The sequence below is a fragment of the Panthera tigris genome, chromosome E1 (assembly GCF_018350195.1).
Source record: "Panthera tigris isolate Pti1 chromosome E1, P.tigris_Pti1_mat1.1, whole genome shotgun sequence".
Lineage (NCBI taxonomy): Eukaryota > Metazoa > Chordata > Mammalia > Carnivora > Felidae > Panthera > Panthera tigris.
In genome coordinates, this window is record NC_056673.1 from 5467977 (window position 1) to 5491380 (window position 23404).

The 23404-nt window shown below is 47.1% G+C and overlaps 1 protein-coding gene across 1 annotated transcript in view; it reads left to right on the forward strand.

Annotated features, from left to right (window-relative positions):
• The window catches only part of LOC102952078 (protein shisa-6-like), a 132910-nt gene extending 111297 nt beyond the window's left edge, over positions 1–21613 (forward strand). The window contains exon 3 of the mRNA XM_042967194.1: positions 21288–21613. Coding sequence (XP_042823128.1) covers positions 21288–21409 — 122 coding nt within the window. The 3' untranslated portion in view covers positions 21410–21613. The remainder of the gene's footprint in view (positions 1–21287) is intronic.
• The last annotated feature ends 1791 nt before the right edge of the window (positions 21614–23404 follow it).

Genomic DNA, 23404 nt, shown 5'->3' on the forward strand with positions numbered 1-23404 from the left:
AGCATCCATCTTCGGCTCAGGTCATGATCTTGCGGTTTGTGGGGTCAAGCCTCGCGTCGGGCTCTGTGCTGACAGCTCAGAGCCCGGAGCCTGCTTTGGATTCTGTGTCTCCCTCTCTCTCTGCCCCTCCCCTGCCCATGCCCTCACATTAAAAAAATAAAAATAAAAAAGGTATCTGCCCATTAAAGAAAGTTTGGAAAACACAGAAGAGCACAGAGAAATTACTCCTCATCCCTACAAATTCCCCTGCGTCTCCCCTGCCCACTGCCCGTTTTTACAGAGATGTAACACATTGTATATTAATTATAAATCTTTCGCTCACTTAATGTGATTCCCTGACAGTCTTTCACAGCGTGGAAAGATTTTGCAGAAGACAGCAGAGAATGAGTGAGTGGCACCCAGCCTTGGAAGGAACATCATTTATTCAGCCGTTTTCCTGTTGATCACATTTAGCTTGTTTCTAATTTTACCCTATTATAAATAATACCGTGATAATAATCATGGCATATAAATCTCTGCTGTGTGTGCAATTATTTCCCTTGGATAGATTGCTATTAAGTGGAATTATTAAATCACAAGCTGTGCATGTTTTAAGACTCTTATTATATATCATCATATTACCCTGAAGAGATACCTTTCCAAAAAGAGAGAGAGAGAGAAAGAGATCATTCCATTTTTTTGTCTTCTCTTCTGAATTGCCCATTTATGTCCGCAGCCTGTTTTTCCCCTAAGGAAGCTCATCTCTTCTTTATTCAGAAGAGCTTTTTTTATATACGCTGAAGATAATAACTGTTTACAAAATTATTGTTAATTACGGTAACATACGCGCAACATAAAATTCACTCTCTTGGCCGTTTTTGAGCGGACAGTTCGGTGGGGTTGTGGCCATCCGTGTGCTCGTGCAGCCCTTCTGGCCATGCATCTCCAGAACGTTTGCATCTTCCAAAATGGAAGCCTAGTAGCCTGTGAACATGGCAGTACGTTCACGGTCGTTTTTGCCCTACACAATGCTCAAAATCTTCATACGATCTGACCTCTTCATCCCTCCTTTTGTCGCTGGCTTCTCCTCTTTTTTTTTTTTTTTTTTTTTTTTTGCTCTCCTGTTTGGACATGCCTTGCTCGGCCAGGGTTGGTAGCTCCTTCTGTTTCTTTTACAATCTCATTTCCTCATGTTTAATTCTAGGCCGTCCCTAGAACGTGGTTTGAAACATGGTGTATGTTCTATTCAGAATGTGTCTATGAGAAACGCAGATCAAAATACCTCAAATAAAAGAAAGCTTATTCGATAGCACAGGGACGTCTTGTGGCTGGGAACTGGGCAGAGATCTTCTCTTTGGGGCTTCTGTCTCTGCAAAAGCCTTCCACCCTCCAGACCAGGGTTTACTGCTCACACACGGTAAGGGCTGCATGTGGCTTTGAGGTGTCCTGACAGGGACTCTAGTTCCAACTCTGTACGACTTTACGAGTCTAAATACTTTGGAATATTTCCCACTCCTAAATATTCTTTTTTTTTTAAGGTTTATTTATATTTGAGAGAGAGAGAGTGAGCACAAGTGTGGAGGGGCAGAGAGAGAGAGAGAGAGAGGGACCCAAGCAGGCTCCAAGCACACTGTCAGCACAGAGCCTGATTCAGGGCTCGAACTCATGAACTGTGAGATCATGACTTGAGCAGAGATCAAGAGTTGGATGCTGAATGACTGGGCCACCCCATGGGGCACCTGGGTGGCTCAGTCAGCTAAGGTCTGACTTCAGCTCAGGTCATGATCTTGTAGTTCATGAGTTTGAGCCCCGCGTCGGGCTCTGTGTTGACCGCTCAGAGCCTGGATCCTGCTTCGGATTCTGTGTCTCCCTCTCTCCCTGCCCCTCCCCTGCTCATGCTCTGTCTCTCTCTGTCTCAAAAAAAAAATAAGCGTTAAAGAAATTTAAAGAAATATGACTGGGCCACCCACATGCTCCTAAATAGTCTTGAGAACAAACCCTGTTTTTTAATTTCTGGCCCAATCAGTCTTGGTCAGGAAGTGGGAGAGGGTCACGTGACAGAAGAGAAACTGGGCTTTCCAGATGAGTCCTTTATTCGGAAGTTCACGCAGTTCTTGTAGAAGGTATGGGCTGGGCAAACATCCTGATACGTGTGTGTGAGGAGAAGCTGTATCCCAAGGACATAATCCACATTCTTTTGTCTTCGTTTCTTTTCTCCACTGATTCGGATGCCCTGTTTATCATAACCTCGATCCTTAACACTTACCAAGGTCTCCCTCTCGTCTCCCTCTCGGGTGTTCCATTCTGTTCCATTTAGCTATTCTTAGGTTGGTACCTCACTGTTTTAACGATTGTAGCTTTATCTCTTATGTAATATCTGGTTCAAGTTCTCTTTCAGTTCAGAAGGTCTTGCCTCTTCTCTTCTGTTAAATTTTCCCAGCTAGACTTCAGACTCCACGCGCCCGCTTTGTATTTCCCATAGGCATGCTTCTTATTTGAATGGTTTTAAGATCAACAAATAACCCAGTGAAGAAATGGGCAGAAAACATGAATAGACACTTCTCTAAAGAAGACATCCGGATGGCCAACAGGCACATGAAAAGATGTTCAACGTCGCTCCTTATCAGGGAAATACAAATCAAAACCACACTCAGATACCACCTCACGCCAGTCAGAGTGGCCAAAATGAAGAAATCAGGAGACTATAGATGCTGGAGAGGATGTGGAGAAACAGGAACCCTCTTGCACTGTTGGTGGGAATGCAAATTGGTGCAGCCGCTCTGGAAAACAGTATGGAGGCTCCTCAGAAAATTAAAAATAGACCTACCCTATGACCCAGCAATAGCACTGCTAGGAATTTATCCAAGGGATACAGGAGTACTGATGCATAGGGGCACCTGTACCCCAATGTTTATAGCGGCACTCTCAACAATAGCCAAATTATGGAAAGAGCCTAAATGTCCATCAACTGATGAATGGATAAAGAAATTGTGGTTTATATACACAATGGAATACTACGTGGCAATGAGAAAAAATGAAATATGGCCTTTTGTAGCAACATGGATGGAACTGGAGAGTGTGATGCTAAGTGAAATAAGCCATACAGAGAAAGACAGATACCATATGGTTTCACTCTTATGTGGATCCTGAGAAACATAACAGAAACCCATGGGGGAGGGGAAGGAAAAAAAAAAAAAAAGAGGTTAGAGTGGGAAAGAGCCAAAGCATTAGAGACTGTTAAAAACTGAGAACAAACTGAGGGTTGATGGGGGGTGGGAGGGAGGGCAGGGTGGGTGATGGGTATTGAGGAGGGCACCTTTTGGGATGAGCACTGGGTGTTGTATGGAAACCAATTTGACAGTAAATTTCATATATTAAAAAATTAAAAAAAAAAAATAAAAAAAAATGAATGGTTTTAAGATCACAAATACATTAGTTTGAGGAGAATTTACATTTTCAGAATATCTCATGTGCACACTATTTATAATTATTTTTCTTTTCTGTTTTTTAATATTTTATTTTATTTAAAAATTTTTAATGTCTATTGTTGAGAGAGCGAGAGAAGGAGAGAGAGAGAGAGACAGGGTGTGAGCGAGGGAGGGGCAGGGAGACAGGGAGACAGAATCTGAACCGGATTCCAGGCTCCGAGGTGTCAGCACAGAGCCCAACATGGGGCTTGAACTCAAGAACCACGTGACCTGAGCCAAAGTCGAATGCTTAACTGACTGAGCCACCCAAGTGCCCCAAAACTTTATTTTCAAGTTCACTCTATACCCGAATGTGGGGCTAGAACTCAGAACCCTGAGATCAAGCCTTGCACACTTCACCAACTGAACTAGCCAGATGCCCCTCTACTTATTTTTCTTTTTTTTTAAATGTTTATTTATTTTTGACAGAGAGGGAGAGGGAGAGGGAGACAGAGCATGAGTGGGGGAGGGGCAGAGAGAGAGAGAGAGAGAGAGAGAGAGAGAGAGGGAGACACAGAATCCGAAGCAGCTCCAGGCTCTGAGCTGTCAGCACAGAGCCCGACGACATGGGGCTCGAACTCACGGACAACGAGATCACGACCTGAGTTGAAGTTGGACGCTCAACTGACTGAGCCACCCAGGCACCCCCCCCCCCCAATTATTTTTCAATAAAGATGACTTTAACTTAGAGGCTTTTTTGTTTTAAGCTGTCACAGCACCGAAAAACTGGATCCCCCGGGGAAAGATGGGAGGCTCAAAGTTCATCTCATCTGGCACCTGTTGAGTGAGTGAATTAGACGAATATGCGTTCAAGTCCACATGCACAGATTTTGATTCCAAGAGAGTGAAAAGCTGGGATGATTGGATGGATATTCGTAGCAATGGAGAGGTGACAGCAGTTTGGGGAGATGTTGCCGATCCTTTTGCCCCGTCCTGTTCGTTGGCTCTCTCGTAACCACTCAGTGCTTCCCTGCGTGTTGATAAGGCAGGGAGTCCCGTGACTCAGACCTTGAGATTATTCGAATGTGGACACAGGGGCATCTGGGTGGCCCAGTCGGTTAAGCATCTGACTCTTGATCTCGGAGCTTGGTCCTTGCCGTCTGTAACTGGTATTAGGCGTGCTCACCAGTTACGGTAGTGAAGGCTTGCAGTGCTGTGGGTCACAGAGACGGGATCGGGTCGCACCCAGCCAGAGTTCATGGGGGACAATGGACCACAAGCCACATGTGATGGATCACCGGGGTGGCGAGGCAGTTGCCAGATGGTAACAGGAGGCTGGACTTTTGAACACAACCTTACTGCCGCTTCTCACCGCCGAGATGAAATCCTTGACCCCCACGTCCAAGTCCCTGGGGCCCGGTTCTTCCGAACATGACCTCTCCTCCCCTTCCTGCTGAGGCCTTCACTGATTCCACTCTCTTGCCATATAATAGATCTTTATTTCTCGCGGCAGCGCGACACGGCTTGGGAAGACCGCAGGCTTTGGGGTAAAAAGAATGTTTTGTTCCAACCCTGCCTATTTATGTAACTAGCTGTGCAGTTTGGGACAAATTATTGAAAATTTTCTTTTTCTTAAGTGCCACGTGGGGATGATGAATGCACCCTTTGTGAGGTTGTTTCAAAGTTTCCATTAAATGAGATTTTATGCAAAGCATGTAGTCAGGTGCTACCTTAGAGGTGGTGACCGTCTTATTCGTAGCTGGCCTTCCTTTTGGGTCAGGGGCCTCCTAAATGTAGAGATTGATCCCATTTCTTCTGGGTTTAACCTGACTTCCCCTTCCTCCTCCTCCTCCTCCTCCTCCTCCTCCTCCTTCTTTAAATATATCCATTCCATTCTTTTATTTTTTTTAACGTTTATTTATTTTTGAGAGACAGAGACAGAGTGCGAGTAGGGGAGGAAAAGAAAGAGGGAGACACAGAATCTGAAACAGGCACCAGGCTCTGAGCTGTCAGCACAGAGCCCGACGCGGGGCCCAAACCCGTGAACTGTGAGATCATGACCTGAGCCGAAGTCGGACGTTTAACCGACCGAGCCACCCAGGCACCCCCTGACAACCCTTTCAGTGGAAATACTTCTTTTTACTTAACTCGCTCCTTTGGAAAGGGTGGTGGGCCTTTAATTTCATATTCACCGTTGCACTGAGTTTATTAGCGGAATCAGTGTCCTCGGGCCGGCTGCTGAGATGAATACACTCTGCTTCCTTCCTGGCATGCACCGTGTGGCCCTCTTTCCTTCACTGCTCGCCAGGCGGCCAGAGCAGACTCGTGGTACAGCTTCATTAGAGGCAGGGCTGAAGCCTCTTCCCCTCCGCCAGTCTTTACGCCAGATCCCTTTTCCATCCCCTCCTGTGCAGCCACAAGGTGCCTTCCCTCCCCTTGAAGGAAACCCGCTGAGCCGTTCATTATCGCAGGGTCAGCTCTCCGAGAGCTACATCCTAAACCTCTGTGAGTAGTCTTGCTTGCAGAGGCATGGCAGAGACAGGCGGTGGTGGGGCAAAGGAAAGAACGTGAACTGTACTTGGAAGGAGGAGATGGGCGACGTCAGACTCACTTGCTCTTTCCAGGTCTGTTTGTTTCTAACGAGGGGGTCTCTAAGTTCCCTTGCAGCTCGGGGGGTCTTTGGGTTTGTAAACGGAGTTAAATACAGGCAGTTAGGGGACTGGAAGACTGAGAACAGTTGCCTCCTCGTGGTGTTGGTATAATTGGGGTACAGACGAGAGTTTCATGCAAGGTTAAAAGCATGGGTGTTTAGGGGCGCCTGGGTGGCTCAGTCGGTTGAGCGTCCCACGCTGGCTTTCGGCCCGAGTCGTGATCTCACAACTTGTGATTTTGAGCCCTGCATCGGGCTCTGCACTGATAATGAGGAGCCTGCGTGGGATTCTCTCTCTCCCTCCCTCTCTCCCTCTCTCTCTCTCTCTCTCTGCCCCTTCCCTGCTCTCTCTCTCTTCTCCCTCTTTCTCTCTGCCCCACCCCTGCTCCCACTCTGTCTCTCTCTCTCTCTCTCTCTCTCTCAAAAATAAATAAACATAAAAAAATAAGAAAAAAAACACAGAACATTTCCCTCACCCCCTATGATTCCCTAGGCCCCTTCCCAGTCTGTAGTTACCCCCAGAAGTCACAGCCCTGCTGCCTTCAGTCGTTACCAAATGGCTTCGTCTGTGCTCTTGGAGTCTTTAAAAAGAATGTGGTCTTGGCCTTCGTATAAGTGGAATCACACCACATGTACTCTCGTCGGTCTGGCTTTTCATTTAACATAATCTCTGCGAGACTCATCTGTGTCCCTACACTCGTCACCTTGTGTAGCATCCCTTTCAGGAATATTCCGCTGTGTATTTATTCCAGCTCCACTTGTCGGGCATTCGGATGATTTCGTGTTCTTTATGACTCTTTCAAGTAGAGCCGCGGTGGACAATCTTCGCGCAGGTTCGGCCATGGACCCTGTTCTCATCTGTTCTCAACTTCTTGGGTAAATACCTGCGTGTGGAGCTGCCGGGAGGTAGAGAGAAAAAAAATTGTACCTTCAGGAGAAACTACCCAAGAGTTTTTTCAAGGTGGTTTATCATTTCCTATCCCCACCAGCAGCGTGTGAGAGTTTGGTTCACATTCTTGGCAACACTTATTGTGGCCCATTTTTTTAATTTTAGCCACTCTGGTGGGTGTGTAGGGGCGTCTTATTGTGTCTTATTATTATTATTATTTTAAACCATAAAAACCATGTATTCTGAGCCCCAGGTGCTCCACCGATGGGATATGTGAATAGTGGCAAGATCCCTCAACCCCGAGACTCTTCTGGTTCCTCCACTACTAAATAGCAGGAAATGGGTAGTGATTGGCCTGGGAGGCATAGGGTCAAGGGAGAGTGTTGTATGTAGTGTTCTGAGAAGTTCAAGGTGAATGTGCCCATTGAGGGAGAGAAACTGGTGATTCAGAAGGAGGGGGATGATTTCAGGAGGTAAGTCCGTGAGAAGATGTAGGGGGTTGTGGATGTTAACAACTGGCAAGGAAGATTCCCTGTAAATGAGAGTTTCTTTCTTCCCGCTCCGATTTCCCCTTGAAGGATGAGGCAAGGTCAAGTTGGAGGGTATGGGGAGCGGGTGTGGGAGGTTCCAGGAGACACCATGAAATACGTCTGGAACGTGGAAGAGTGAACATTCCAAGGGAGGAGAGCAGAATCGCCAAAGGGTTGAGGGGCCATTTGAGACTGTGGGTCATTCATGCTAAGAGATACTGGTAACGAGAGTAGCAGACGTACAGCGTTGAACGTACCCCAGGCACTGTTCTGAACTCTTACGTGTATTTATTCATTGAATCCTTTCAGTTGCTCTATGAACCAGCCTCTCCTCATCTTATAGATGAGTCCACTGGAAGGCTAAGTGACTTGTCCTCAGTCACACAGCTAATAAGATAGGGAGCCGAGCACCGGACATCGTTTTGCCGAGCCAGGCAACAGCCACCATGTATCGAGAGCACTTAGAATGTCCACCCAAGGTCTTAAATACCACATGTATGTATTAACTTGATTATCACAGAACTCTCATTGGGCACTGGTTCGTCTCCTTTTACAGGTGGGAAATGAGGGTTCAGAGAGGGTTCAGGTAACTTGCCTGAAGTGCCACAGCTACATGGCCACTGCTTGGCTCTCTCTGCTGGTGGTTCTGCTGGGTGAGCACAGCAGATGAGGCGGAGGCCGGGGCGGTGGTTAAGGATGGACCATGGCATCCCAACGGGCCAAGGAGGGAAGAGGGCCCAAGATGGCGGTGTATGATGTATGCGTAGGAGGCCGGCAGGATGGCCTTGTAAGGTGGCGCTCTTACGAGGGGTAATTTGGGAACAGTGTAGCAAAAGCATTATTGAAAAGAAGAAGGTAGGGTGTAAGGAAACTATAAGGAGCAGCACCATGTTTTGGACAAGCTAACAGCAGCAAACTGGTCCACTGCAGGACTGAGGGGACGAGGGGGAGGGAGCAGGAAGGACTGTTGTCTGGAGGGGAACTTCGATAGCCCATCCGTGACGGAAGGACCTGATTATAATCCCACCCTCCTCCTGCCCTTCTCTCCTGCTGCCTCCCCCTGGCCAGGACTACCCGGAGGTCCCTTGATGCAATTCGTAGAGGTCAAGTTGAGGACCTGCCACCTTCAGAGTCCAGCCTTGGGGACCCACACGGGAGGAGCGGGGCCTGCAGGGAAGATACTCAGCCCGGCAGCCCTGAGGAGGGTCTTGCTCTGCCTGCCCCCTGCCCCCGCTGGACGAAGGTGACCCAAGTGTCCAGGAGCAGAGGGGAGGGAGGGGCCCTGGTCCAGGGGACCCTCCTGGGCCGGGACGCACCCTCAGCAGGAACGGGATGGAGAAGCAGAGTGTGCATCCTTGGTGCGTGGACCACAGGCCATCGTACCGAGCAGAGAAGAAGCGAACATGAGAGCCGTGCTTGGCGACTTGTGTCTGAGCTGCTTCAGCCCCCGGTCCCTGGGAGGAGTGGCTCTGAGAGGGGAGAAATGGCAGGAGCTCACCCCCAAGAGGGTGCCGTGTTGGGGGACGGTCATGTGGATGGTCTCCCATGCGTGCCCCTCCCCCAGCTTTCTGTTCTCTTCTCAGGAGTGCGGCCCACCCGCCCCCCCCAAAAAAAAACCTGCCGTGAGGGGAGACTGGAGACCAGTCAGAGTACATCCAGCTCCCAGTCCTGTCCCCACCCTGCCCGGAACAATCCTGGCTCCCCCGTGTCTTTCCCTGCCCTTGGGAGTGGGCAGTCTGGCTTTGCCCACGGAAGGAGATGTCTGCGCGTGACGTTAATTCCATAAACCCCGAGGTGACACCTCACCCTATGCCTAAAACTCACTGTTGGGCTTCTCACCTCCTATTTTGCCACGCTGCGTTACTCAGCGTGGCAACAAACGCCTATCCCAAATCAACGTGCCAAAGCCCTGGGTTTGAATGCGAACCTTCTCTCATTGATCACTTCTCAGGGATGTTCCATAGTCCACAAACTAAATTGCCTTCCCATTAGGAGTTCAAGCCTAAAAAAAAAAAAAAGAAAAAAGATGACAGCCTCTAAAATTCTTCTGTCTCCTATTTTTTTTTTCTTTTAAAGAATTTTTTAAAGTTTTATTTATTTATGTTGAGAGAGAGAGAGAGCAGGAGCAGGGGAGGGGCAGAGAGAGAGAGAGAGAGGGAGAGAGAGGGAATCTGAAGCAGGCTCTGCACCATCAGCCTGGAGTCCATCGTGGGGCTTGAACTCACAAACCACGAAATCGTGACCTGAGCCGAAACCAGGAGTCGGTTGCTTAACCAACTGAGCCCCCCAGGTGCTCCTCAGTGTGTGTGTGTGTGTGTGTGTGTGTGTGTGTGTGTGTGTGTGTTTTAGAAGATAAGAAGAGGTCAAGAAACAGGAGAGGAGGTCTCAGGTGCCCCACGAGCTACCCCACTGTAAGTCTGCAAGGCGATAACAAGAGGGGACTTGAGCAATTCACAGATTTCTTAATCGACCCCTCCCCACAAGTCCTCAGGCTTGGGAGCCAAGTCGAGTCTTCCCTCGCTGTGGAAAGAGCCTGCATCCTTGCATCCATTCAGATTCTCTTCAGGACTCTTGGCCAGGGTCCTGCTCTCAGGAATGAGCCAGAACCCAAATGGGGATCACAGTCAGAGACGGGAATTTGGTTCGACTCTGGGCATCTTTCCAAGGGGATTACAGCCAGCACATCTGAGGAGAAAATAAATGGCGCGCTGGGGTCCCCTGAAATAGAAACCAACCTCTGCACCGTTTCCTCGGGCATGGAGGAGGCTGTGGGCTCCTTGGTGCATTAGGGAAAGCTCTTCTGTGAGAAGATGGGGTGTTCAGTCACAGCCAGCAGCCAATGACCTTGGACTGTCTGCTTTTGCTTCCCAGTTCCAGTTTCCTCATCTGCAAATATCAAGGCTAGAAGAGATGCCCTTGAACAGTCCTTCAGCTGTAACGTTCCCTGATTCTATCTCAATGGCAGGGGGAGAGGGGGAGGATTTAGCCCTCCTCCTAAAATATCCCAAGATTAATGTCACCATCAAGTAATCCTCTCTCTCTCTCCTCCCCTTGGTAAATAATTAGGATGCACTAGAGGTGTGGTCTCGGGCTTTTATTTTTGAGCCACATAATGCTCTCTGAAACAAGATACCTTACCCCAAAGCCTGTATAATATACAGGAGACCACAGCAGAGCTCCCCTCTTGCAGAGGATGAGGTTGACCTAGAGTGTGCCCTTGACCACAGCCGGAGACCTTTAGAGAGTACATCTTTGTATTTTTGTTTGTCTGTTTTGGTTTCAAACACAAAGTACCAGTTTTCTTAAATTCAAACCAACAAACCTGTGGTTCGGGGGACATTGATTTGAATGGAAAGGGGTTGATTTAGGAATGACTTTCTGGAGAATTTGCCCCTGGTGCGACAGTTATCAAGATGTATTCTAGATTACGCGCCCCCCTCCCCCGCCGCCAACCCCACCCTGCTTGTGATCCTGACCTTCTGTATCTGATGAGAGACCCTGCTGTCCTCGAGCAGAATGATAGGATGAAGAGCGCCATCTTGAAAGTCAAGAGTTCAGGGTCCGGGTTCCCAAACCATCAACCTGTGTGACCTTGAGAAGGCCTCTACTCAACGTCTCTGGGGTTCTGTTTCCTTCTCTGTCACATGAGAGTGTTGGGCAAGGCAGTTCCCCAGACAGCCTGGGATTGCTTACCCTGAGCCCTCACGGCTGGGGACACATGGCCTCCACCGGGAGGGCGATGCACCTGGTGACCATCCCCAGCTCTCCCAGCTGCGGAGTCTGCAGAGGGAAGACGCCAGAGGGCAGATCTGTGGCATCGCCACAGTATTTGCCAACAGCTCTGCTAACTGCACAGACTCCCCCTGTGCTTGTGTGAGCAAGCCCTAGAATTGACACATAAAATAAAGCATTCCCAGTAGCTAGTCTCTCGAGATTGTTAGACTAGTAAATAGTCATTGTCAGTACAATGTGCAATTAGACCTGGCCTGCCCCCAGTTTACCTTGGCGGAATGAGCTCAGAGCTGCCTCATTCGCTCAACAAATGTGACTGCATGGGGGAACACAGGCCTCCTGGCTGCCAGCCCACTCCCCGTTGTGGAGACACGGGTGAGAGCTCTGGGGAGCAGGAAGGAGCTTTGGGGTTTCTCTGGGGAAGAGCCGTCAGGCAGGATAGCAAAGCCCAAGGTCTTTTGCTCTTGACTCTTTCTGGCCTGAGGTCAGCTTGGGGCACCATAAGAGGACCCTTGAGTTACCTGCATGAGAAGAAGGAAAGACTCGAGTCTTTATGTGAACAGCAGCTCCCATTTACCGAGGCTTATTGGTGCAGGGTATTAGGTGAAACGATTTATACCTGGGATTTCCTCTAATCCTTCCTACCTTCTGGCCGGGTGGGTATTAGGATCTGTGTTTGATAAATGCCTTGTCATTTACACAGGGAGAAGTGGCCCCTCTTACTTCCTGGCCCTTGTATTTCTTTTTATAAAATGACATTTATTAGAGTTTTTATCCCCCACATCAAGAAGTACAAAGAGAAGAACAAAGACGGGCCATGATCCCACTCCCTAAGCCCAGAGAAACTCTGTAAATAGTACAAAAATAAAAAAAATAATGCATGGTATGTGTTTAGAAAGTTCAAACAGTAAAGAAAGTGATAAATCTTTCAAAGGTAAACACCTCCCCTTCTTCATCCCAGGACCTCTCCCGAAAGAAAAGGAGGTTGTTGTCGTTTGTGTGCATCATTCTGTCCAGACAAAAGGACCGTTTGTATAAACCATCCTACTTGTGATGGGTCTCTACATACCCTCGCTGCATTATTTTCGTTGTTGTGTATATAAAAAGGATCCTACTGCAACATTGCTCTACTCCTTGCTTTTTATTTTTATTTTTAAATTTTATCTTGGAGGTCTTCCTGCCTCTGTACGCACAGAGATGCCTCTTTATAACAGCTGTATAGTATTCCACTGGATGCATGGATTTCAGTATTATTCGCTGCCCGTTGCCAGGACTACCGAAGTTGATGCCACACTATCTGGCCTGGTTCATACGTAATGGGAAGCCCAGGAGACATATTTGTAGGGTAAATTCGTAGCAGTGAGATGCCAGGTCAAAGGCTTGTCCTTCAAGTAGGCACCACTCATTGACATCCTCCACCAGCAGCTAGAGAGAACCGGTCGTCCAGGCATCGGGTGTCATCCAATGCTTACGTTTTGCCGAATCGATTCATTTTTTAGAAAGATCCTGCATATTAAAAAAAAATTAATGTTTATTTATTTTTGAGAGGGAGAGAGACAGAGCAAGAGCAGGGGAGGAACAGACAGAGAGGGAGAAACAGAATCTGAAGTAAGCTCCAGGCTCTGAGCTGTCAGCACAGAGCCCGACGTGGGGCTCGAACTCACGAACTGTGAGATCATGACCTGAGCCAAAGTCGGACGCCTAACTGACAGAGCCACCCAGGCGCCCTTAGAAAGATCCTGCATATTTTGATTTGCATTTCCTTAATTATGACTCAAGGTTAATCGTATCTTTTACATATCCAGGGGCCTTTTAAAAAAAGACTTCTTTTTTCCCCCAGGGGATGTAATTACCTATTCCTATCCTCTGTGCATTTTTTTCTAGGGTGTTATGATTATTGATACAATTGAGCTGTTTTTTGTAAACAAAGGGAAAAGTCCTCTCTCACATGCATTAAAAATATTTTTCCCAGGGTTCGCCGTGTGTTTTGGGTTTTGTCTCTGTCGTATTTTTCCACAGACAAGTTCAGCAGTGGGCCCGGCACCATTTCGGCCTTTCAGAGACCAGCTCCCTGTCCATTCTGAGAGTGTGCTGTGCGTTTCAAGCAGGCTCTAAAGATGGAGAGCTGTTCCTCTGATCACGGATGCTACTTTTGGTTTTATTGCATCATGATAACGTACTTTTATTGCCCTGTTTGCATGCCAGGTTTTCCAGGGCCAATCTAGCACCGATTAACTTTGTTTCTGCCAATAAAGACAATTTGTGAAATGTTACAAGTGTGTGATCCCATTGACCAGTCTCTTCTTCATGGCTTTTGGGATTTGGGTACTGTTTGAAGATTATAAATAAATACATCCTTGCTTTTAGAAATTCTGTAGTTTTGCTTCTTGCTTAATGGATTTCATCATCACGTATCTTGCCCCTTCCCCCAAGGAGAATTTGTGGGGCTTGTAGTCTCTGAGTTCTTAAAACTGGAGACTCTGTTTCCTTTATTGTTGAAGGATAATTTGGTGGTGAATAAAATACTTGGGCTATAGGTACTTAACCAAAACCTAGGTATCTATCCATCCAGCCATCCATCTATCCATCCACTTATTCACCCACACATTCATTCCATTCATTCACTTATTCCTTTTCTCATCCACCCATCCATCCACCCACCAGCCCAACCACCCACCCATCCATCCACATACCCATCCATCCATCCATCCATCCATCCGTCCATCTGTCCATGCATCCATGCATCCATCCATCCATGCATCCATCCATGCATCCATCCATCCATCCATCCATCCATCCATCCATCCATCCATCTTTCCATCCATCCATCCATCCATCCACTTATTCACATACGCATTCATTCCATTCATTCACTTATTCCTTTTCTCATCCACCCATCCATCCACCCACCAGCCCAACCACTCACCCATCCATCCACATACCCATCCATCCATCCATCTGTCCATCCATCCATCCATCTGTCCATCCATCCATCCATCTGTCCATCCATCCATCCATCCATCCATGCATCCATCCATCCATGCATCCATCCATCCATCCATGCATCCATGCATCCATCCATGCATCCATCCATCCATCTATCCATCCATCCATCTATCCATCCATCCATCCATCCATCCATCCATCCATCCACTTATTCACCTACACATTCATTCCATTCATTCACTTATTCCTTTTCTCATCCACCCATCCATCCACCCACCAGCCCAACCACCCACCCATCCATCCACATACCCATCCATCCATCCATCCATCCGTCCATCCGTCCACCCGTCCATCCATCCATCCATCCATCCATCCATCCATCCATCCATCCACTTATTCACCTACACATTCATTCCATTCATTCACTTATTCCTTTTCTCATCCACCCACCCACCCACCAGCCCAACCACCCACCCATCCATCCACATACCCATCCATCCATCCGTCCATCCGTCCACCCGTCCATCCATCCATCCATCCATCCATCCATCCATCCATCCATCATCTAACAAACAAAATAACAATAATTACTTAACAGTGAATTATTTCCTCAACTACCCGGCATATGAACTAAAACACACAAGCACCTCATATACCCTTCCTTCCTCAATTACATTCCACTCCCTACCTCCAGAAGTATCTGTTTTAAAGTATTTATCATTTCCCTGAATCTCTTTGTACTTGTATTGACACTACATGTGCACATATCCTGAAACAATATGCACATATCCTGAAACAATATAGAGTGTTGTACTGCATGTTTTATAACTCTCCCCGTATGATGGCATCCTGGTTTTCCTCAGCTTGCTTAGCGTACTCAACATTAGGAACTGACAATCCCCCCAGCTTTGCTACTTAGAGCTCTGGTTCATTTCGTTTGCCCTGTGGAACAGGGTTACATCGTATGAGTATACCATTATTTATCATTTTTTTCTCTTGGTAGGAATAGAGAGCGCCCCCCGTTCTGTCTTTATTACAAACAATACCGATATGAACATGGCTCTTGCCTGTCTCCTCATGCACATGTGTGAGGATTTATCTACCAAAAGGGGGCATTGCTGGTTCTACACTATATCCATCTTCAACTTTATTAGCCATTGCTAAAGTTCTTTCCAAAGCATTATGTCCAAGAGTTCGTGTTCCTGCTTATCTGAGTTGGTTGTGTTGGGCATTTTCATTTTTGCCAGTCTGCAGGGTATGAAATGATATCTCATTATGGCTTTAATTTGAATTTCCCTGATTACTTGTGAGATTGAAGGCCACTCTGTGTGTGTATCGTCCCTTCGGGTCTTCTCTGCTGTGACTTGTCTATTCATCTCTTGGGGCTGAGTTTTCTGTTGGGTTCTTTCAGCTTCTTATTAATGTGAAGTTCTCTAGGAGTCTTGGATATTCACGTAAATATATATTTCAAGCCTTTGGCTTACAGTTTTTTGATGTTCCGTGGCTTAAAAACACTCACTTTGTTTCCTCTTGAGTCTGTGCCTTTTTCTCCTTGTTTCAAAATCCTTCCCTGCTTTGTGATCATTAACGGATTGTCCAGTATTCTTTTCTAGCAGATTTAAGGTTTGGTTTTTCATGCCTTGGCCTTTAGTACCCTTTGAATTGATTTTCGTATTCTTTGCTTTTCTTTTCTTTTCATTTTTCTTTTCTCTTTCCTTTTCTTTCTCTCTCTTTTTTTTAAAGTTTACTTATTTATTTTGAGAGAGACAGAGAGACAGAGAGAGACAGAGAGAACATGAACAGGGGAGGGGCAGAGAGAGAGGAAGACAGAGAATCCCAGGCCGGCTCCACGCTGTCAGCACTGAGCCCGATGGGGGGGCTCCAACTCAGGAACTGTGAGATCGTGACCTGAGCTTAAATTGAGAGTTGGATACTTAACCAACTGAGCCACCCAGGCGCCCTCTTTTTTTTTTTTCTTTCTGTATTTCTGTATGTGGTTGTGGATGTGTATTTTCTACCTCTAGTAAATGAAAACTCTGGTATTTTTTTCCCTTGTGGAAATTTTTTTTCCATTCTTTTTTCTTTTAATTATTTTCAATGAGTTTTGGAGGAATGGAGTCCAAACACCTCTACTGAAAAATATAGCAAACTTAGCTTTGTTCTAAACACCTTATATATGTTACCTCATTTAATCTCCTCAACAACCGATAAAACAAACATTACTGTTTTTCTTTTGCGGTTGAGAAGACAGACAGACAGGTTTGAACTTGTGAGCCTGGTCCAGAGTATGTGTTCTTCTGTGAGCAGTATCTGTCTCTATGGAAATAAAAGTCTCAAAATTCTTCAAAAGATTGCCTCACTTCCCCTCCCCCACTTTTTCAAGTGTTTTATAAAGATGATATTTTCCATTATTCTTTAAAATTTTAGTTAACTTATTTATTCATTTTTTCCTTTATTTTTTAAGTTTTTTTAATGTTTATGCATTTTTGAGAGAGAGAGAGAGAGAGAGAGGTGGGGGAGGGGCAGAGAGAGGGAGACACAGAATCCGAAGCAGGCTCCAGGCTCTGAGCTGTCAGCACAGAGCCCGACGCGGGGCTTGAACTCACGAACCGCGAGATCATGACCTGAGCCGAAATCAGATGCTTAACCGACTGGGCCACCCAGGTGCCCCATTTATTTATTTATTTATTTAATTTTAAATGTTTATTAGAGAGAGAGAGAGAGAGAGAGAGAGAGAGAGAACGAGTGGGGGAGGGGCAGAGAGGAAGACAGAAAATCTAAAGCAGGCTCTGTGTTGTCAGCTCAGAGCTTGATGTGGGGCTGGAACCCATGAACCATGAGATCATGACCTGAGCCGAAGTCAGACACTCAGCTGACTGAGCCACCCAGGTGCCCCTCCTTTATTTTTTGAAAGCCATTTCACTAGAGTATATCTGGATTTTGGTCCCTTCTCATATATAGTGTGATGCTTGATCTTGCCTTTTGTCTTTTGATCTAAAGACTGAAGTCTTGCCATCTGCTCAGGAAAACGAAAATCTATTAACTTTTAATCATTGCTTCTGAATTATCCCTTCTGTGTCTCTTCTGGGAATACTGTCGGGCATCGATGGAAACTCCTGGAGTTGTCCTGTCTTTCTGTCCTCTCCCAGCATTTCTGTCTCTCTGTCCTCCTCCCCACCGAGTGCCCTTGACTTTACTTGACTGGTCTCCTTCAGGACGCGCTCTGTTGGCTGTATTTACAGCCCAGGCAAACCGTCCTGCTCAGTTTCTTTCCCTCCCTTGGCTGTTGGTCTAATTTCACAGATGCAGACTGCTGTCACATCTTACTGAAATCACCATTCAGATGTTACCTCATTTCCCCCTCCTGTTTCTTGCGGCAAATCTCCTTCACAAAGAAGCTCTCCCTCTAGTTACTCAGACTCACTTCCTTACCAGAGTCACCACCATTGCACGACTCCAGGAACCCTGCCCCAGGTCTCTCTTTAGTTTCCACCTGCCTCCTGCCAGGGGGACAGTTGAACTTGAACCTCAGTGCTGTCCCTGTGACTTTGGACTTCCGGATGTGGTGATGGCGGAGAGAGCAGTGCATTTACCGGTTGTTCTTCCCATCATGCTACCCTTGTTCATGCTAAAACTATTTGTTCCTCTCGAGGGGACACAAAATGTAAGGCATTCTAGACCTTGACCCCCCCTAACATTGGCCCTGTACCCAGCTCAAGCGGGACCCGTCGGTAGTTCTAACACCGTGGTTCATAAAGTGTGGTCCCTGGACCTGCGGCCATCATCAGCATCCCCTGAGAACTTGTCAGACATGAACTTACCTCTGACCCTAGTAAGTCAGGAATTCTGGGGCTGGGGCCCAGCAAATCTGGGTACTGCCCCGTGAGCTTGCTGTGCTCAAGTTTGAAGACCGCAGCTCCAACAAAAGCTGAAGCTCTCACCCTGTCTTCTCCAACTCCGTGTCACTGGCTGCTTTCTTTCCCAACATGCGTCCTGAGAGACACCTTTGAAAAATGTAAGGGTTCCCTGGAGACGTGGGTGCTCATTGACTGGTCCCTAGCCTTGGTTTCCGTGGTTACTTTTCATTTCACATAACTCAATATTTTCCAAACCGATTTGCCCATAGAATTCGTTACTCCTGTCACCCGCTCTTGGTCCTGACCCCTCACCATATCTTTTCTCTACCCAACGCCAAGCCTCCGTACTGAAGCTTGTTGGAACCTGAACTCCAACTTCTATGAACTTACTCATCACCAGGTAGACTGCTCCTGAGTTAGTGTTTCCATTGAGTTCAAGTCTCAGGGAAGAGTCACAGCTGCACAGTTGTGACCGTTCAGACCACCAGGTAAGGCGGCTCGTGTCAGACTTGTACAAAGGTGGGAGCCTGGGGAGTCAGGATTTACCGCTAACTAGCTCCGTGAACTTGGGAATGTGACTTTTCCACAAGGCTCTTGTGGGGAGTAGATGAAGCCAGGTGTGCATGATGGAAGGAACATGTGGTTTGTGGTGGGAGAAACTGGGGGCCTGCATTGGGTCCGTCATCTGCCTCTGGTCTGGCTTTCCTTTTTCCATCAGTAGATGGGGGAACAATAATAATCCCAGACAACATACGTATGCGGTAGTGGTTAAAGTTTTCAGAAAACAGAGGGCGCCTGGGTGGCTCAGTCGGTTGAGCCACCGACTTCAGCTCAGGTCATGATCTCACAGTTGGTGAGTTCGAGGCCCGCGTGGGGCTCTGTGCTGACAGCTCGGAGCCTGGATCCTGCTTCGGATTCTGTGTCTCCCTTTCTCTCTGCCCCTCCCCCACTCATGCTCAGTCTCTCTCTGTCTCAGAAAGAAATGAACATTAAAAAAAATTTTTTTTATATTAAAAAAACAGTACATGTGAAAAATTTCTGTAAGCCGCATTATACTACAAAACATTCGCTGCTATGATGTCACCCCCCGCCCCCTTCCCGAAACCCTGACACCGTGTTTTCAGAGGCTCTGTCTCTCTGCCTGGTGCATAGTAGGTGATCAGAAAACTTGCTCGTTAAACCAGCAGAGCCCCAAAGTGCTAGGGCACCACTCGGTCCCAAGGGACCTCGTTCCAGCTGACAGATAAGAAATGATTTGTAAGTAGCACACGCACTGTTTATGTTCTATCTTCCCCAGTATTGATTTGTTTATCAAAAATTTTATTTATAAAAGAGCACAAAAATATGCCAGCCCAAATTCTGCAGGATGTATCGCCGGTTCTGAATTAATGAGGTCCAAATTTATGACCGTTCTGAATTGTTACTTCCTTTTCCTGCCCTGTCATTGCTTGGGGGTGGGGGTGGGTTTGGGGAGAAAGTGGCCTTGTTACAGGACAGGGTTCCCTCCCTCCCTGCAGCTCACCCTTCCAGACACCCCCTCCCTGCTGATCCCTGATGAGGATGCATTTCTCCAGGTACTAGAGGCTGGTTTCTGGAGCTGTGACATAGCTTGAAGCCTCTTAGCCCAGCTCCCATTCTATCAAATAATCCCATTCTGTCAAATTCTGGGTTGTGACTGCAGTATTTTACAGCGAGAGAGCTCCTTTTGGGAGGCTGTGGACCCTGAGGAATGAGTATCTATTCCAGAGTGGAGGGCATCGCAGAAATGGTGGCAAGATTTTCTTAAGTTCCTGAGGGGCTAAGACAGTGGCTGTCAGAGTTTGTAAGCCCAGACCCTCACCAACGGAATCAGAACCCCTGGAGTTGTGTCCGGACATTTGCATTCTTAAAAGCTTCCAGATGGTTCCAGCATGCACCTAGGTTTGAGATCTGCTAATTGAGAGGGTGCCCTCTTAAGAAAAAAATGTGATTTGGGTTGTCTTTACAATTACCATGCAGCTTTTTCATTAGAAATTTATTTTACCTAGTTGTATTATAAAACTGACCTACTTACTAAAGGGGGGAAAAACTTGGAAAATATGGAAACGTTGAAAGGAGAGAAGTAAGACTCAAGTTCCAATGATCTGAGGGCAGTTGTGAGTCTCAGATGTGTTTTCTTTCAGTTTTTTTTTAATGTGCTGGTTTGAATCTTTTACAGCACTGTGGTCATATTTAATATAGCATTTTCTGTCCACTTTTGAACTTACCATTACGTCTTAGGTACTTCTGCACATTGTGTTAATTCCAGGTACAGTTTTTAATGCACTCTTGTACAAATACGACAAAAATGTGGCTTTTCTCCATTTTCCTGTGTATATACCTCAGGATGGCATTTACGGAGTCCTTTCTTTCTTTACAACACCTGCGTCTCAAGAACATTTGTGAAATTGTGTTTTGAATGTCAGAAGAGGAATGTATCTCTCTTTCTCTGTGGATTTCTTCTCCCAGGGTCTGAGCCCGCCCCGACCTTTCCTCGGTCCAGCCCCGCAGGTAGATGGGCACGTGGGGCTGGCACAGAATAAGATCTTATTGCAGAAAAGTCAAGAGGGGAAAGCAGTAAATATTTTCCCAGTGTTTTACAACCACCATTCTGGATCTCTCCTAAGCCGTGAGACTGTAGTTCCTTAGGATGTGATGGGACTTATAAGCAGAGGCACATACAGAGAGCTGTCCCCACCAGACAGACCCATGCCTCCGTGCTTCGGAAAGAGAGGAAACCAATGACTAAGGCGAGATGGAGAAAGAGGGAAGCTGGGACAGAGGTGACGATGGTCGGGCAAATAGACTGATGTTCTGGTGCGCTCGGTCAGAAATGCCAAAATCTAGCCACCTGTTCCTCTCCCCCCGCCCCTGTTTTCCATGTAACCTTCCCAGAATTGTTGTCTTTGTTGTGCAATTGCGTGTGTATATATATATATATATATATATATATGTACACACACACACTTATATGTGTATATACACATATAATATACATATATATGTGTATATACACAATTGTATGTATATATGTACACGCGTGTGTATATATATACACACATACGTGTATATATACTTGATCTATATACTTTTTATATACACTGTATATATATTACATTATATACGTGTTTATAAAATGATATACGTATTTCTCCTTGACGGCTGCTACCTTCTGACTCAGCTGCTGGCTCGGAAATGAACTTCCTCACTGCCTCTGGGGGAGCTGCAGCGACGGGTGCCCATGGGTGCACCAGGTAACTGTGCCCCGTCTTCTTGCAGGACATTATGGGAAGGATACCCACCGAAGTGGAGGACCCGATCTCCATAACTTCATCTCATCTGGATTTGTCACGTTAGGAAGAGGACACACGAAGGGTACAGTGGAAACCATTTTTTACTAAAATACAGAGGTTGCCTAGGGGAGCCCCGAGCTGAAATGGGAAGGTGACGTTGGAGGAGGCTAACGTTCCGGGACAGGAATAAGTTGAGGGGGGTTCCCCTTGCAGCGTGGCCTGGTGACATATGTGGCTTCTGACGGGAAGGCAGGTCCCAGGTGTGACTTTTAGAGGCCCCATAGACTTGCAAGAGACGACCCCCCCCCCCAGCCCGCCCCTGCCCCGTCCCCCCGGCCAGAGGGACCGCAGGCAGAGTGGCGAGAAACCTTGCCGGCAGATGCGAAGCGTGTTCTCCTCTTGGTTCTTCCTCCTTTTCCTTTTTAAAGCCACGTTTTATACACCGATGTATGTCAACGGTCCGCACCGTGGGTTTCTAAGCCAGCGTGCGTGGCGAGAGTTGCCGTGTCCTACGTGTGTCTGTGTAAACACTCTCTCTGTGGTGTGGACACAAAGGTAGAGGTCCCGCAGCCCTTCCGACCTCCAGAGGAACGCTAACGTGGCATTTCTGCTGAGCTGCTTTATGACCTAACCGACAGCTTGCAGAGCATCTGTCCGGGGGTGGGGGGGGGGGGTGTATGGAGTCCTCGATTCTGTCTTTTGTTTAAACAGAGCCCTCCTAGTGTTGTGAGCATTCTGTCCTATCAAATAACTGAATCCCTGACTTCTCCGATTACCTTCCTGACACCTGTGTACTGTTATAGACCAACTGTGAATTCTGTTGTAGGGATGGAACGATCCCTGTCTTCCTCCGCAATATGTGTCTCTTTTAAGTGTGAGCGAACAAGGAACTTCGCGAGTTTTTCGTACATTCCATGCAATGACTTTTTAAATTCCCTGTGTGATGTTTGTTCACCCTGTAGAGAAAAAAAAAAAAAAAAAAACCAACCAAACAAATCTGTATCTGTGTATGTATTTTCTGTTGTGTCTCTTTGTGTCTAAATAAAGTTTATTGAGGATACAGGTGGCATTTGTGGCTACTCAAAGTCGCAGAATCAAACTGGGACCAGAAGGGCGGTGGGGCTGCACGGTTAACGGATGAAAGACATCATCCTAGTCCTACCCATATCGGCTCAAACCTAGGACGGCCAGCCCCCACGTCATCTGCTTGGCGATAATTACCTATCGCTGTGAAACGAACACATCTGAAATGTAGCGTTTTAAGACGATAGCAATCACATATCATGTCCCGTAGCTTCAGCGGGTCCCGAATTCGGGGGCAGCTGAACTGAATGCTTCTGGGGTGGGCGTCTCTCACGAGGTTCCTGGCGACATTGCAGCAAGGGGCTACCTCATCCGAAAGCTTGACCGGGGTGGAAGGACCTGCTTCCAGAATCGTTCATGCACATCGCACTGGCTGTTGGCAGGAGGCCTCAGTTCCTCCCCGTGACGTTCTCTCCACGGGCTACCTTGTGTGTCCTGACAACATGGTGGCCGGGCTTCCCCAGAGTGGGTGATCCAAGAAAAAGAAAGAAAGAAGTCCGCGTGTCTATTATGACACCAAGCCTGTGGGTTACATTCTGTCATCTTCTCAATATCTTCTTGCTTACACAAGTCAGCTTTATTACAGATGGCGGGGTGGGGGTGGGGAGCCACACAGGGATCCCTGGGGCCATTTTGGGGGTTGACTACTGCACTCCTACCTCAAAGCTACAAATATGAATTTTTCTTTCTTTCTTTTTCTTAATGTTTATTTATATTAGAGAGAGAGAGAGAGACAGGGTGTGAGCAGGGGAGGGGCAGAGAGAGACACAGAGACAGAATCCGAAGCAGGCTTCAGGCTGTGAGCTGTCAGCACAGAGCCCAACGTGGGGCTCAAACCCACGAGCTGTGAGAGATCACGACCTGAGCCGAAGTCGGACGCTTAACCGACCGAGCCACCCAGGTGCCCCCAAATCTGAGTTTTTCCAACAGAACACGGCAACTCTTACCATGGCTTTTCAGCTGCAGTGGTTTCCCACCCTTACCCCTATCCCTTGTAGGTAGTCTAACCTGAAATGTCAA